This window comes from Typopeltis vanoorti, chromosome 3, assembly GCF_054136105.1.
Source record: "Typopeltis vanoorti isolate ZY-2024b chromosome 3, IOZ_Tvanoo_1.0, whole genome shotgun sequence".
NCBI lineage: Eukaryota > Metazoa > Arthropoda > Arachnida > Uropygi > Thelyphonidae > Typopeltis > Typopeltis vanoorti.
In genome coordinates this window covers 1,040,776-1,059,079 of record NC_143551.1, presented here as the reverse complement: position 1 = coordinate 1,059,079, position 18,304 = coordinate 1,040,776, and the positions used below count along the sequence as shown (strand labels likewise).

Genomic DNA, 18,304 nt, shown 5'->3' with positions numbered 1-18,304 from the left:
GCTCCTGAAGTATCTTGAGGACTTTAGCAACTCGTAGCAAAGGTGGACTGAGTTCTCATCACTTTCCTTAGTATCCCATAATCACTGTCGGTGCCAGGTTATTTTGCGCCCTAGGCAAAGTTTACAAGTGCGCTCCTTATTTCATAAACTAAAATGTTTCTAATTGACATGGAACAAAATAAAATTGTCTTTCAGTTTAAATTAATAGGGCTTTTTTTATTTTTTTTAAAATTTAATTTGAAAATTCTCTGTTATAATTCATTTACAACAAAAAGTTATAAAATACCCAAATTTAATATTTTAAAATGTTAACATTTTAAAATATTTATCTTAACTGAATTTTAAATAACCTGTTTTAAATTTCGTGTTCAAATCATTTAGGTAAGGAACAAAAAAGAACCAAGAGCTAAATAGTAAAATAGTGTGATGTGTGAGGGATAAGGAAAAAGAATCGATACCTAAATCATATATCACTATTTAATTTTGATATTTTAGTAAAGTATGAATAAAGCATAGCTTGAAGATTTGCACCCCTTCATGGCTTGCGCTGGCCCTGCCCATAATGCAAATCACATCTTCTTGCGGACATGTATTCCAGGCCATCCCTGGAAGTTACGAAAGGAAACTGTGAGCAAGAGGGTGAGGAGTGGTTTTTTTGTATGGAGGGTAGTTGAACCATGGAATGCATTACCTGATGGAATGGTGAGAACGAGAACGGTCAATGAGTTTACGGAGTGGTATGATAGACTGTGTTTCTTAGGAAGGACCTCCCCCAATGAGTCTTTTGACTCCATGGAGGCCTGAATAATAATAATAATAATAATAATGTATAATGCTATGCATTATGGGAAAGGTCACTACTCAGACCGGTTTTTCCTGTTTAAGTGCAGGGTTACCTCTCCAAAAACTTGTGAGATTCCTCAGATCACCCAACAATGAGCAACCTGAAGGATCAAAACTCAGTGTTGTTTCCCATTAGTAACAGGCTCACCCTGTCACTGAGAGGAACTTTCAGCATTTGGTTCTACCCAGTGGCAGGCTCACCCTCACCACCAAGCAGAACTGCTTGGTGGTTGGGAGGATGAGCTGTTGCTGTTACTCCTCATATTTCATCTGAGGGGTAACAGCAACAGCCATGCCTCAATTAACTTCATGGGCTACAGCATTGCCATCTATTACCCCTCTACCTGGGTAACAGCGGTATGACCTCTGGGGCTGGAACCAGCCCCAGAGGTCATACTAAGGTTGAAACAATGCAGAAGTCATATTTCCATGTCAGTTGCCAAAAGGTGTCACACCTTATTATTAAATTACTCTGCATTAGATAAAGATGTTGGAAGGTTTTTTTTTCACTTGGTTAGACTATAAATTATATATTTATAGTCTAACCAAGTCCAAACTTACAGTCTAAACATATATTTATGGTCTAAAGTTATAGATCATATAACTTTAGACCATAATGTATAGCATTATACATGTCCACAAGGAGATGTGCTTTGCATTAGGGGATACTAAGGAAAGTGATGAGAACTCAGTCCACCTTTGCCACGAGTTGCCCGAGTCCTGAAGATACCTCAGGTGTAAACTTTGGTTGCTTACACTTGGATAAAGGATTAAACTAAATATATAATTTATAGTCTAACCAAGTTAAAAAAAAAACTTCCAAAAATTATTGATTTTTCATATAAACTAACTTTTAATATTTGCTACTTTGTTATAATTTAATTAAAATGTACAGCAAGTGCATTTACTCTGTGTGGATTAAGCAGGTTCATTTACTCTGCGATAATTAAAATCGTTTGATTTTAATTACCCATGCAGATGCACATTTTCAGAACAAAATTCCACCATTAAAGGGTTAATAGTTTCTCTTTCTTTTTGTAAAATATATATAGTCTATGATCATTTTTCATTAACTTATGAATTTTCATTAGCTAATACTACTATTTAGCATTTATGATCAGACATGTTGAAGCTTTACATCATGGCTTTTAAGAAGTCATTAAAAGAGTTTTTTTTATGGGGAAGGTGCGGCAAAATATGCTGTTGCACGGGGCGATAAAATTCCTAGGGCGGCCTTACTGATCGGTCACATCAAAAACAGACACATCAGTTTTTGCACCACTCTTGTACAATAGAACTATCATACATTCCTTCCATTCCTGTGCTATCATTCCTGAGTTGAGACTCAAGTTATATGTAAGGCCTAGCCAATTCAGCTGAACATTCCTTTAGCAAACGAGCTGATATTCCATCATATTGCATTAGAATCATAATAGGCATGCAGAATAAAGTAGTTACTCACTATGGGAGTGAGTAACTACTTTACAAGGAAGAGACATATTTGTAATCACAAATATGTCTCTTCCTTGACAGTCCAGTAGTATTGTCCTTACAACTTCAAAATCAACTCTGTAACCTCCCCCTCCCTTCCATACACACATGCCATTATCAACTTTAAATTGCATCATTGGCTGAATGGTACTATCTCTCTTCTTTTACCAAGAGGATATGGATTTTCGCTCCACAGTGAACATTGATATTTGTGAATGTCTGAATTGCCTAGTTGCCTTGTATTAGTCTACTAGTTTTACTCAACTATAGTAGTCATTTGAGTCAAAGATTACTATAGGAAATTTCCAAAATATATTACCACACTTTAACATCTCCTACGACCAGAAACTTAACATTATAATGTTGAGAAAACAATAACCTACTTATTGGTGGAGGCTTAAAGTGATGCTTGAAAAAAAGTTCCATGCTTGATCTCCTGAGTTGGATTTCTAGATTATCTAATCTGGATTAAACTACTCATTGCTATAGGTTTAAGCCTTTTTTGGATGTGGTTCACTTTAAAAAAATGAAAAATGAAAAAAGTTTTTGTAGGGATTTTTTTCATATTTCTGATTGTGAAGTACATCCCAATTGTTTTCCCACACAATTCTGAATATGTATATGATATTTAATAGATTGAATTCTGTTCCAGATTCATTTTGTACATTGCTTATAATGCTTGCATCAAACACTGTGTGTGTTTTTTGAAAAATTTTATTATTATTATTACCCAAGACACCATGGAGTCAGAGACTCATCAAGAAGGTACTTTTATCATATACATGGCTCATCATACTGCACTTTAAACACTCAAATTCTCTGCAGACACAACATTCTCAGGCAAGGTATTAAAAATCATTCACAACTCTGCATTAAAAAAACCTGCTTCTCACACTCTTTATACAGTTTCCAGGGATGACCTCTGATTCTCCACTGATCTCCCACTGTTTTCTGCAGAACCTCTCCAACACTAATCCTATAACAACCCCTTACTGACTTGTAGGTCAGTATCATATCTCCCCTCTTCCTCCTATCCACCAGACACTGTAAATTGCATCTTCTCAATCTTTCCTCATATTCGACATTCCAGAGTGCAGAAACTACCTTAGTCAGTTGCCTCTGGACCCTTTCCAACATCTCTCCATCCTTCTTAAAACTGGGCGACCAATCTGGGCACAATAGTACATGTGTGACCTAATCAAAGCCTTATACAATGGAACAAGAATCTCCCTACTTTTACAAGTCAGTGTCCTCCACATCATTCCCAGAAGCCTTTGTGTTGTCTTCGCAATCTTGGCAATGTGTCCCCTAAATTTCAGATCCTTATCCACTATAACCCTGAGATCTCTTATTTTCTCACTTCTGACAGTATATCCTCACCAAGCGTAAATTTTGCATCCCATCTTTGTTTCCCAAATTTTAAAACCTTACATTTTGCAACATTGAACTCGCATCCTCATTCCCATGCCCAATCACTCAATTTATTCAAGTCTTCTTGTAAGGCCACAACATCTTCTCTACTCTTCGTGGTTCGTCCCAACTTTGCATCATCTGCAAACAAGTGAATATCTCTATCCATATCTTCACCAATATCATTAATATACAAGTAATGGTCCTAAAACAGACACCTGAAGCACTCCACTAGCAACTTTCCTTTTCCTTGATATTGCTCCCCCCATACACAACTTGCTGATACCTATCAGATAGCCAGTCTCCAATCCAATGCATTAATCTAATTATCCAACCCTATCTGCTCTAGTTTGACTATCAACTTATCATGCATTAATCTATCAAAAGCCTTTGCGAAATCTAAGTATATTACTGTGTATCCCTTTCCTACACAAGGTTTTACACAAGTAATATTTATTTTGTTTAGTATCTGTACTTGCTCTACTTTCCTCACTTCAAAAACATTCTTTTCCTTTCCTTTAGTGTTACACAGTGATCAGCATTCATTTTACACAAATTATGGACTCTACAACTGTGTTATAAAGAATTATTTGAATTTCCCAACTATTCGACCTCATATTAAAGTCATCATCTGGAGTATACATACATACATATATATATACATACAGAGACAAGCTAAATTACATTTCACATAGCAGACTGGAAGTGTCTAATTATAGGCTAGTTTACGTGTCATCATTAGTTGTTAAGGTCATGGAGAAATTAGTGAGGGGACTATATACAGTATTGGGCAGATGAGGTTAATGTTATCTGTGAGAATCAACATGGATTTGTTAAGGGGGCGCTCTTGCTTTAGTAATATGATTGTCTTTTATAATAAAGTGACAAGAGCAGTTGATGAGGGAAAGGCATATACTGCCATTTTTTTGGATTTTGTAAAGGGGTTTGACATGGTGCCACATGATAAGCTGATATTTATGTTGCAGCACATGGGTTTAAATGTCAGGTTAATCAAATGGATTTAGGATTGGCTGACTAATAGGTATCAGAGAGTTGTGTATGATGGGGCAATATCAAAGAAGGTTACAAGTGGGCTTCCACAGAGCTCAGTACTGGAACCTGTATTGTTCAATCTTTATATCAATGATATTGTCAATGGATTGCAAAGGGACATTCAGTTGTTTTCCGGATGATGTGAAGTTGGGAAGGGTTATCAGTCATAGTGCACATGTGGCAGCCCTGCAAGAGGATTTGAATAAACTAGACAGATTGGTAAAATGAATGGGGTCTCGGTTCAATGCAGAAAAATGTGAAGTCTTCAGGATTGGGATCCATCGATGGGAGGATGCGTACTTGATTGGAGGAGCTGTACTGGAGGAGGTAGGGGGAGACAAGAGATCTGGGGGTGATGATTGATAGAAAACTGAAATTCTGGGAGAATATTGCAATGGTGGTGAGGGTAATTCAGAGGATTGCTGCAATACTGAGAAGGACACTGACCTGCAGAGATAAAAGAGTTATCATTCCGTTGTATAAGGCCCTGATCAGACCACACTTGGACTATTGTTCTCAGATTTGGTACCCAGGATTTGAAGGGGATAAATTGACTGCGGAAAGGGTACAGAGGTAGGGGGGATTACAAAGATGGTTTCAGGACTGTACAATATGAGTTACGAGGATCAACTGAGGGAATGTGGACTGTAGAGTTTTGTGGATAGAAGAAGGAGAGGTGATAAGATCAAGACTTTTAAACTGTTGAGAGACAGTTACAGGGTAGACATTTTAGAGTTCTTTCACTTGGTGTAACGGCAGGAAGGAGCGATGACAAGGGGCCATCCCTGGAAGTTACAAAAGGAGGCTGTGCGCAAGAGGGTGAGGAGTGGTTTCTTTGCATAGAGGGTGGTTGAACCTTGGAATGCATTGCCTGAGAGAGTGGTTGGAGTGGAGATGGTTAATGGGTTCAAGGAGTGGTATGATAGACTTTGTATTTTCTAAAAACGACCTCCCACTATGAATCTTTTGACTCCATGGAGGCCTGGATAACATAATATGCTGAAGAGACTATGATTTGATCAATGTGTGTTCTGCTGTCCTGAACATCTAGTGAAAATAAAATAAAATTACAATCAATAAATGAAATAAAATTAATTATCTACATCAAAGCTGTATTCTATTTAAGACAACATCAGAGGAACATTCTTTCACATTATTATTATTATTATTATTATTATTATTATTATTATTATTATTCAGGCCTCCATGGAGTCAAAAGACTCATCGTGGGAGGTCCTTGGGGAGGGGGGGGGATAATGGTGAGCCCATGGCTGTGCCTTCTTTTTGTATAATCATAATCATATATAATCATTATTATTATTATTGTTATTGATGTATTATATTATTGATTTAATCATTATTAGAAGCTTATTTTTCACTTGGTTGGACTATAATATAATAAATTTAGTTTAATCCTTTATCCAAGTGTAAGCAAACAAAGTTTGCTCCTGAAAATATCTTCAGGACTGAGGTAAGGTAGTGCAACACCAGGAAACTCTGAGCAAAGGTGGGCCAAGCTCTCATCACTCCTTGTCTCAGTATCTCCCATAATGGAAAGCACATCTCCTTGCGGACATGTATACTGCTATGCATTAAGGGAAGGGCCACTACCCAGACCGGTTTCAACCTTTATTGTGGTCTCGTCAGTGGTAGGCAGACCCAAACGTGGAGATATTAAGGCAGAAGCAATAGGAGAGGTCATATTTACTTATAGGAGTTGCCAACAAGTGTACCACCTTATTATTGAATTACTCTGGAGTTAGAGAAAGATGTTGGAAGTTTATTTTTCACTTGATTAGGCTTCAGCCTTAGTATCTCCACATTTGTGTCTGCTTCCCACTGACGAGACCTCAATAAAGGTTGAAACCAGTCTGGGTAGTGGCCCCTCCCTTAATGCATAGCAGTATACATGTCTGCGAGGAGATGTGCTTTGCATTATGGGAGATACTGAGACAAGGAGTGATGAGAGCTTGGTCCACCTTTGCTCGGATTATAATATAATACTCAATTTATTATATTATAATCATTATTATTATTAACATCCAACCTCCATGGAGTCCGAGATTCATTGTAGGAGGTACACACTATTGCACACAATGCTCATCCAACCATGCCTTAAAATTTAGAAAGTATTTTACCTTGGGTATAATAAATGTTAAAGATACCAAGCTATTTTAGACCTTGTTTTACTCCATTTCCCAAGTAAGCAAACAGACAAATAAGTCAAGTTTATTGACTTATTTGTTCTTTATTTGACTTTAACATTTATTATACCCAAGGTAAAATACTTTCTACATTTATATCTCCTCCTGAGATTTTTATTTAATAAGGTTAAAACACCTTATGGTAACTTGTTCTGGTAAAATACTTATAAGCTCTGTATTACTAAAATCTTGGTATTTCTAGCCTGGCTCCCACTGATAAGACCTCAATAAAGGTCGAAACCGGTCTGGGTAGTGGCCCCCCTTGCCTTTAATACAAAGCATCATACATCTCCTCCAGGAGATGTGCTTTGCATTAAGGGTAAATATTAAGATTAGTAATCAGAGCTTATTCTACTTTTACCATGAGTTGCCTTGGTCTTGCACTACGTGCATGGTCAGCTAGACTTACAACACTTGCTGGCACAAACTTGACTTATTTGTATGTTTGCTTACTTGGGAAATGGAGTAAAACCAGGTCTAAAATAGCTTAGTATCTTTAACGTGCCTTAAAATTCTTCACTTATTATAACTAAATCTAGTGACATAATGTTGTTCAACCCATACCTATTAAAACTTATGTTTCACTGCTATAAGAAATAATCATGTTATAATAATTTAAAAATGATTATAATAAACATATTGAAAATGTACATAATTACTTGATCCTATTTGTTTTTAGGCTACAATCCTGATGTTCTTCGTGGTGCAAGAATAGGTGTGTATGTAGGGGTTTGCCTTAATGAAAGTGATGAATATTTTTGTCAAGACATTTCGAGAGTTAGTGCTTATGCTCTAACAGGATGTAGTAGAGCCATGTTTTCAAATCGAATTTCATATGCATTTGATTTTAAAGGTATGATTTACTATATTCTAGTTTATGTAGTACCAGATATCATACTTTCATAAGGATTTATTATTAGCATAAAATCTGTGTATGAAATCAAAAGACTTTACACAAAAAGGTCTTTGTATTAAGATTTAAATTCATTCATAGTTTCTACACGGGGAGGGCGCTAGTGGGTCAAGCGCTACGAACGTGCTTTGAAGAGCTCCTGATTCAGATAAGTTTTACTAGGAATAATTAAGTATATATGCGTAATTGTTTAAGTAAGAGCGGCTGTAAACGTTGTACGCTACCGATATTATTAGTGTGGGGTTTTTTTCTTGCTTAAACTAAATACGAAAACGTTAATATTAGACCTAGTAACCTGCAGAGAAAAAAAATGGCGGCTGCATTGTCATTCCATGATTTTAATTTGGATTTCAGTAGGTTCGTTAAGTGTGAGGTCTGTTATATGTATTCCTTCGATTACATAAATGATTTGTGGATGTTTAGTGCGGATGGAAGAAGGGTGTGTGCGAAATGTGACCTGAACGAGGAATTGATGAATGCGAATATGAAGTTGATGACAGAAAGTGCTAGTACCGATTGTGTCGTGAGTGCACGTTTGAAAGAGAATGGCGAGAAAGACAGGCGAAAAAATGTTAAAAAATCAGGAAAAAAGAAAAAGAGCGATTTGACAACCGTAACGGATGTTAAAAGGGACGAAAGTGAGGCGGAAAGAAACGAAATTGAGAGAACGAATGAAAGTAGAAATGGCGTGGTGCAGAAACCGCAAGTAAAAAAAATCGAAAGAATGAATGATAGCGAAAAAAGAATGACTGATGGTGAAAGTTGGACGCATGTTGGAACGAAAGTACTGAACCAAAGAAAGATGAATGACAGTAAAAGTGAGAAGAATGATAGCGAAAGTTGGACGCATGTTAGTCCGAAAGTACGGAAACAAAGAAAGATATGTGAGAGTGAAAGTGAGAAGAATGACAGTGAAAGTTGGACGTATGTTGGACCGAAAGTACGGAAACAAAGAAGGATGAATGAGAGGGAAAGTGAGAAGAGAGGGTCGAGAGTTAGAAAGTTAGAAAGATTTAATGATAGAGTGAATGTGTCGCGAGGTTCAGAAGGTGAATTGGATTGGATGAAGCAAGAAATGAAATGGATGCGGAATGAAATTAAGAGAATGCAGGTCAAAACTATTAAAATAAATCATGATGGCATGAAAGAGTTAACAAAAGATGAGCGAGTGGCGTTGTATGGCGACTCCATTATTAAAGGTGTGCTAGAGGATAAAATGCACAAGGTATGTTTTCCAGGCGGTAAAATGAGTAGAGTGATTGAGGCATTGAACATGAGGCGGGAACGAGCAAAAGAGTTAATTGTATTAATTGGAACAAATGATTTGAGAGAGAACAAAGAGCATGTCAAAATGAATGTCAGGAGACTGCTTGGAAAGATAAAGGAGAATAGTGTGACAGGAAGGATGGTCAGTGTGTTGCCTAGGTATGATTGTGGTGAAATGAGGCGGAGAGCAAGGATTATGAATGATATTCTGGCTGAAATGTGTGAGGAGATGGGAGTACAGTTTGTTAATGTGTGGAATGAGTTTGAGGGACGGAGTGAGCTGTATGGGAGCGATGGACTGCATTTGAGTGGTTATGGTGTGAGTCGCTTGGAGAGACTGCTGCTGGAAGGTAGAGAAGTGAATAGAGAGAATGAATCAGATCAAGAGGGGAGTGATGTGGAAGAGCAGGAGAGTAAGACAGGAGAGATTGAAGGAGTGGAAATGAATGTGGAAGTGAGTGGTATGAGTATAGATAATGAGAGAATGGGTGTGCAAGAGGAGCAGGGAAACGGGGAGGCTCAGGGTGGACAGGGATACACAGCGTGAGAAAGGTGGATGCTCCAAGAGGAGGTGAGAGAATGTGTAGGCAGGAAAGTAATGGGATGATCAGGGATCAAAAGGAAACAGATGGAATTGCAAAGGGTTCTAAAATGAAGAAGCAGAAAGGGAAATGGCCCCAGTCCAGCATGGAGAGATCACATCGAGTGAGTGGTATCAGTGGAACTAGCTGTAGATCCAGAAATGAGTTGTTGTGTTTGTATACCAATGCTAGAAGTATAAGAAACAAGGCGGATGAAATGGTTGCACTAATTACGTCTGTGCACCCAGAGATTGTCGGAATAAGTGAGACATGGTTAGATGAGGATGACATCCTGACAGGAATAGAGATGGAAAGGTATGATGTGTTTCGTGAGGATAGAAGGGGTAAAAAGGGAGGGGGAGTGCTATTGATGATAGAGAAAGAGTTATGTCCATACAAGGTAGAGATGCAAGGGGGAAATGGGGCCAGTGGTTTTGAGGCAGTATGGTGTGAGATAGAGGTGAATAGAATCAAATACTTGGTGGGATGTTGTTATAGACCTGGTAATGTGGATGGTGGTGATAGTGAAATGTATAGTCAAATAAGCCAAGCAAATAAGAAAAGGGTGATCATTATGGGTGATTTTAATTATGGCAATATAGACTGGAATGAAGAGATAGCAACTGGAAGTAAAGAAAATGAGTTTCTTGAGTTTTTGAGGGATAACTACCTCAGACAATATGTAACAGAGGGCACAAGAGGATTAAGGGTCTTGGATTTGGTCATCTCATCGGAGGATGTAATTATCAATGAGGTATCAAATCATCCACCAATTGGTGAAAGTGACCATGAGGTGATTACTTGGGTGGTTGCCAGCAGTGCAAGGACCCCTGTGAAAAAAGGGTATATGTGGAACTACAAGGGGGGTGATTATGAAGAGCTCAGGAGACAGCTTGCAGGTGTAGCATGGAATGAGGAGTTAGCTGGAAAAGAGATCAATGCAGCTTGGGGGATTTTCAAAAAATATTTAGTGGATGCAATGTCTAAATGTATACCACGGGTGAGAAGGTTAAATAAGTTAGGTGTGAGATGGATGAATAAAGAGATTAAGCATGCAATACAGAGAAAAAGGGCATTGTGGAGGCAGCATAAGAGAAGTGGAAGTAACCAATTTCATGAGTTCTACAAAGACCAGGCAAGGAGAGTGACTTGGTTGGTGAGAGTAGCTAAAGAGAGGTATGAACAGCAGTTAGCTAATGAAGCTAAAAAGAATCCTAGGGAGTTCTTTCGATATGTAGCCAGCAAAAGAAAGAATGATTATGGAAGGATGACATTGATTGGAGGAAATGGTATAAAGACAGCTGTTGCAGAATGTGTGGTGGAGATACTTAATGAGCAGTTCATAAAGATCTTTCAATCTTGTGAATGTGACTTCATGGAGAGATTAAGAGCAGTTGATGATGGGGAGGAGAGACTGACTGTAAGTGAGCAAGAGGTGTTTGGGGAGTTGAGTAAACTAGATGTAAATAAGGCTGTGGGACTTGATAACATATCACCGCGTATTCTGAAGGAATGTGCCAGAGAGTTGACACCTGCCTTGACATATTTTTTTAATACGAGTCTTGCACTTGGTCAAGTCCCTAAAGAGTGGAAGGAGGGCAAGATTGTGCCACTTCATAAAGGAGGTGATCGAACTCAAGCATCAAACTATAGGCCTATCTGTGTGTCGGGTGTTGTGGTTAAGTTGTTGGAGAAGCTTGTGAGAACTAGAATCCAGAGTTGGGTTGACAACAATGGTATAATCTTTGATGGACAGCATGGATTTGCTAAAGGGAGGTCGTGTTTTAGTAATCTACTTACTTATTACAATAAAGTGACTGCTTCCTTGGACAGAGGAGAAGGATACACAGTAATATACTTGGATTTCGCAAAAGCTTTTGATAGAGTGCCTCATGATAAGTTGACAGTCAAACTAGAGCAGATGGGGTTGGATATTAGATTAGTGCATTGGATTGGAGACTGGCTATCTGATAGGTATCAACAAGTTGTGTATGGGGGTGCAATATCCAGGAAAAGGAAAGTCACTAGTGGAGTGCCTCAGGGATCTGTTTTAGGGCCATTACTATTTAACTTGTATATTAATGATATTGGCGAAGATTTGGATGGAGATATTCAGTTGTTTGCAGATGATGCAAAGTTGGGACGAACCATAAAGAGTAGTGAAGATGTTGTGGCCTTGCAAGAAGACTTGAATAAATTGATTGATTGGGCAAGCAAATGGGGATGTGAGTTCAATGTTGCAAAAAGTAAGGTTTTAAAATTTGGAAAACAAAGATGGGATGCAGAATTTATGCTTGGTAAGAATATATTGTTGGAAGTAGAGGAAATAAGAGATCTGGGAGTGATAGTGGATAAGGATCTAAAATTTAGGGGTCACATCGCCAAAATTGTGAAGACAACACAAAGACTTCTGGGAATGATGAGGAGGACACTGACGTGTAGAAGTAGGGAGATTCTTGTTCCATTGTATAAGGCTTTGATTAGGCCACACATGGACTATTGTGCTCAGATTTGGTCACCTGGTTTTCAGAAGGATGAAGAGATGTTGGAAAGGGTCCAAAGGCGACTGACTAAGGTAGTTTCTGACCTCTGGAATGTCGAGTATGAGGAAAGATTGAAAAGATGTAATTTGCAGAGACTAGTGGAGAGAAGGAAGAGGGGAGATATGATAGAGACCTACAAGTTGGTAAGGGGTTGCTATAGGATCAATGGTGGAGAAGTTCTACAGCGAATAGTGGGAGATCAGGGGAGAACCAGAGGTCATCCCTGGAAACTGTATAAAGAGGGTGTGAGTAGGGGAGTGAGAAGAAGGTTTTTTTCGTGCAGAGTTGTGAATGATTGGAATGCCTTGCCTGAGAGTGTGGTGTCTGCAAGGAGTTTGAATGTGTTTAAGACCCGGTATGATGAGATGTGTGTGAGATAAAAGGACCTCCTAGATGAGTCTTTGACTCCATGAGGTCTTGTTTAATAATAATAAATAATAATAATAATAATACACTTACTACCCTCTCAGGTAAGTAATCTGTTCTTCATTCACCAAACACCATCCATGCCAAGAACCTGCTCCTCACTGTCGTACTTTCACCCTCCTTATATATCTTATTACTATTATTACTATTACTATTACTATTATTACGGGCAACTCCAGGGAGTCATTAGACTCATCGAGGGAGGCCCCAAATCATATTCATCACAACTATTTGACATTCATACAGTATCTATCATACCTCGCCTTAAACTCATTCACTGTCACAGCATCCACTACAGACTCAGGGAGCGCATTCCACTCATTCACTACTCTAAAAGTAAAGAACCCAGCTCTGACACCTTTACTAACCACACTTTTGCCCAGTTTCCATGGATGTCCCCTAGTCCTCCCACAACCAGCCCTGTTCTCAAAAATATCTTCTGAATTAATTTTATAGAAACCCTTCAGTAATTTGAATGTCTCAATCATATCTCGCCTCCTCCGCCTATCAACCAATTTTTGCAACCCACAAATCCTCAACCTGTTCTCATACGATTCATTTCACAGACCTGCTATCATCTTGGTCACTCGCCTCTGGATCCTCTCCACCTCCTCCCCATCAAGAAGAAACCTAGGTGACCAAATCTGAGCACAGTAGTCTAGATGGGGTCTTATCAAGGCTCGATAGAGAGGAACAATAACCTGCTTGTCTCTGCTTGTCAACGTATTCCTCAACAACCAAGTGATTTGATGAGCTGTTTTGGTCACTTTTGCAATGTGTCCCCTAAATTTCAATTCCTTATCTCCTAAATCTCGTGCCTCATCAATTTCCTGGAGCAGGGTTCCACCAGTGCAGTAAACTGCCGCCAATCTTTTCACCCCAAAGTGCATAACCTTACATTTTGCCACATTAAACTGACATCCATTCTCCTTAGCCCAGACTTCCAATCTATCCAAATCATCCTGCAAAATTTTGACGTCATCTGCATTCACTATTGCCCTACCCAACTTTGCATCATCCGCAAACAAATGAACTGTTCCTCTCAGATCATTTCCTATATCATTTATGAACAAATTAAACAGCAGTGGTCCAAGAACAGATCCTTGTGGCACACCACTAGTCACAGGCCGTCTTGTGGACTCCACTCCCGAGTAAACCACTCTCTGATATCTCTCCGTCAACCACCCTCCTATCCATCTCACCAACCCCATGTCCATTGCCATATGCTGCAATTTACTGATTAGAATTCCATGTGGAATCCTGTCAAAGGCCTTGGCAAGGTCCAGCAGAATCACCGTAAACCCATTATCCAGTTCAGCCGTCACTGTGTTATAATACGTGAGCAAGTTACTGAGGCATGACCTACCCTTAACAAAACCATGCTGTCCCCAATACAGTATCCCATTTTCTTCTATCCAATCTTGTATTTTCCTCTTGACTATTTTCTCTAAGACCTTGACAATGATTCCTGATATGATAATCGGTCGGTAATTTACAACAGCAGTCTTGGAACCACCTTTATGCAGTGGAACTATTTTCCCCTCTTTCCACCCGCTCGGGACTAACCCAGACCCGAGACTCACATTAAACAAAATGGTCAAGGGTACTGACAATTCTTTAGCTGCTTCTCGTACAACACGAGCTGGTATACCATCCAATCCCACAGATGTATTGACATTGAGGTTATGCAATAGACTACTCACCTCCACTTCATTAACCACAATTCCCGTATAATCTACTGGTTTATTCGTTTCTGCAATGTCACCACCTGGATGATATACTTTTGCAAAGTGCTCACTCAGTAACTCAACTATCTCAACTGATTCAGTTACCTCCCTACCATCGGCATTCTTTAAAATCAATCTGCCATGTACATTTTTCTTTTTACTTGCTACATATCTAAAAAACTGTTTAGGATTCTCTTTAGCCTGCATGGCCAATGTTCTTTCGTAATCCTTTTTTGCTTTTCTTACCACACTCGTCACCCTTCTGGCCTGCGCTTTATACCGTTCATGTGCCTGCCGGTCACCATTCCCCTTAAATTCCCTCCATAGTTGTTTTTTTTTTTGCAACTCAAGCTTAATGGTGTTATTCATCCATTTAACCCCTACTTGATTTATTATTCGGACTCTAGGTATACAGTCAGCCATTGCTTCATGCAAGCACTTCTTAACTACCTCCCATGCACTATCAACTTCTAGTCCTTGCAGTTGTACATGCCATGGCACTGAACCAATCAAACTCCTAAGCTTGTCATACTTTCTTGCCTGATAATTCCACATGTACCCTGTCTTAATTGAAAATTCTACACCTTTAGCCACCTCCCAAGTTAAGACCCTATGATCACTCTCACCGATTGGTGGCAATGTGGTCATATTTTGTTACAGCCAAATCCTCAGATGTAATTACTAGGTCAAGCACTCTCTGACCCCTAGTATTTTCCATTACATGCTGTCGCAGATAGTTATCCCTTAATAACCGCATAAAATCCAGTTCCTTCCTCCCGTGTGTCCTCTCCTCACTCCAATCAATGCGACCATAGTTGAAATCTCCCATAATAATCACCCTCCTTCCACCCATTTCTTCTATTTGCTTGTGCATACTGTCACCACCATCTTTTCCATCACCTGGTCTATAGCAGCACCCAATTGTATATTTAGTTCTGCTAGCCACAATCTCACACCAAATGGCCTCAAATGTGCTCTTTTCTCTATCCTGCAATTCAACTTCTATTCTCCTTGGCTGGAGCTCATCAGCTATCATCAACAATACCCCCCCCCCCCCCATTTTATTCTCTCTGTCATTCCTGAACACACTATACCCATCACATTCAATCCCACTAGTTATATCATCTACAGTCAGCCATGTTTCACTAATACCATAACCTGTGGTCTGGAAGTGCCAACCATGGCCAAAAACTCTTCCTTCTTGTTCCTAATACTCCTAGTATTAGTGTACATGAATTTAAGACCCCCATTAGCCCCAACCCTACCTTGATGCCTTATATTAACTATCCCACTCTGATTTGTTGTCCTTATTTGCTCTGGCATATTATACTCATTCTTACATTCAACTGCCTCCATAAGGACTGTATCTCTACTCTCCCCCCCCCCCCCTAACAAATCTAGTTTCCCTGAATTTGCACATCCACTACATTCAGCAACACTTTCTCAAGTCTTCTTACACCGTAACCATTCAAATGCAAGCCATCCATTTTATATAGATCCTTTCGCCCATCAAACTCACTCCACACATCCACAAATTCCACACCACTTGTCATACATAACCCACGCATAAAGTCATTTGCAATTATAGCCCTCCTTTTAAACATTTCACTGTCATACCGTGGCAAAAGACTAATCATTCTAACTCTCTCACTCTTTTCTTTTACTACCTCAAACAATTCATTCAGGTCTTCTATCATTTCCATTTTATCTCCTTTCAAATCATTCGTACCTGCCACAACAATCATTTCTTTCACCTTTTCCTTTTGCTCTCTAATAGACGCAGTTACGTCCTTTATGGTCGCACCAGGTTGGTACGATTTTGTCAAATCCTGTACTAACACACCTCGTACTAACGAGTCTCCATACAGCACTCTATCCTTCATTTTGTTCATGTTCACATTCATACGTCTATTTATCCTGTCATACCTTTTATTATTGGTTGGTTCATTCAGTCTACTTTTGTTCATGCACTCTAGCTGCTGTTTTGCTCTTTCTATCGCACTATTCAACAACGCGATCTCACTCAATGCATCTATCTCATCTTTTTTGTTCTCTGAGAAACCATTTATACTATTATTCACACTTTCTACATTCACACTCTCACAATTTTCATGTACAACCTTGCCGTTTCTTGTCATATCCCTATTTCCTTCATTCTGAAGGTTGACAAAAATATCACACTCACGATCCGAAATACACTTCAATTCCGCATTCTCCCTACATTTTCTACACACATTCAATCCTTTATCATCATCTAACCACACTCTGACCGCACTCTGCAAAGCGTACATTTCACAGCTAGTACACTGACTCATTTCTTTTATGCTACCGTTCTTTGATAACGATGGCGAACCTTCATTATATCTCTTCCATAGCCACTTTTTCGCATGCAATTCCTGTTTAATATTGTTTGTCATCAACTTTACTCCAAATTGCGTCCTCTTCTTCACTCGTGGTATACAACTTACCATTGCTGATAACAAATATTCTTTCACAATTTCCCACGCACTGGTGATATCCCGGCCTTCCAATTCCTCCCTCCATGAAACTTCCCGAAGTTGACATCTAAGACTATTATAATCACCTGTCTTATAATTCCACATAAGTTCCCATCTCTTTGATTCTCCTGCATGTCTATTCATTTTCCAAGTCAACACCATATGGTCACTCTCTCCAACTGGGGGGAGAGACGTCAACTCAGTTATTATCAACTCTTCTGATGCTATAACCAAATCCAAAATTTTTGAACCTCTTGTTCCCTCTGTTACATATTGCCTAAGACATTTGTCCCTCAAGAATTCTAGAAATTCCATTCCCCTATTGCTACATGCATCTTCTTCTCTCCAATTTATACTACTGAAGTTAAAATCTCCCATAACAATCATTCTTCTTGCACTTGCCAAACTTAGCTGTCTAAACATCTCCTGGTCCCCATCCTCTGTGCTCCTGGGTCTGTAGCAACACCCCACTAAATATCCCATCTTGCCTACCTCTACCTCACACCATATGCTCTCAAAATCATTTGTCTCACTTCCTTCCAAATTCTCCACTCTTAGAGGACATAGGTCATCACTTATCATAAGCAGCACCCCACCACCACGCTTTCCCCTCCTATCCTGACGAAAAATGCTAAACCCAGCGACTTCTGTTCCTGTTGTTATATCCCCTTCTGTCAACCACGTCTCAGTGATCGCAATAATTTTTGGCCAGGGTGATGCTATCTGCGCCACTAATTCCTCTCCCTTATTCCGGATACTCCTGGCATTAGTATACAGCATATAAATGCCATTGTTTCTATACCCAGCATTATCCCTTCTAGACTCCACTGGGCTCAGTGTTACCTGACATTGTCTCCCTTCTCCCAAGTATCCATTTCCACAAGAGGCCGAGGCCACCCCTGCTATCATCCTCCCTGGGACACACTGACTCGTTCAGAGCAATCTCTCCAGATGCCTACGTCCTTCCTCATTCAAATGTAAACGGTCTCTCGCATACAACTCCTTTCTTTCCTCAAATGCACTCCAAGCATCCACATATACCAGTCCTCTCTTGTCACACATTCTCGCTATTATGCCATTCAATATCACCGCTCTTCTGCTCAGCTCATCATTATCATACCTAGGCAATGCGCACACTATTTTTCCTCTCTCTGTCTTCTTCCGTACAGTCTCAAGCAAAAATCTCATATCTAATAAAGGAGAAGATGAAGCCTTTCCGAGGACTCGTCGTAGACAAAGCAACTCTCTTATTTCTATTCATCATCATCATCACGAACCGTGGGCTCACTGCCCGTTGATGTTCGATGCCTGCTTTACTATCTTCTTCCACCTTTCTTTTTAGAACAAGA

At 39.3% G+C, this 18,304-nt stretch overlaps 1 protein-coding gene across 1 annotated transcript in view; it reads left to right on the top strand.

The window, feature by feature from the left end:
* FASN1 (Fatty acid synthase 1) overlaps positions 1-18,304 on the top strand; it is a 666,286-nt gene that overhangs the window by 86,776 nt on the left and 561,206 nt on the right. The window contains exon 4 of the mRNA XM_090415364.1: positions 7,681-7,854. Coding sequence (XP_090271490.1) covers positions 7,681-7,854 — 174 coding nt within the window. The remainder of the gene's footprint in view (positions 1-7,680; positions 7,855-18,304) is intronic.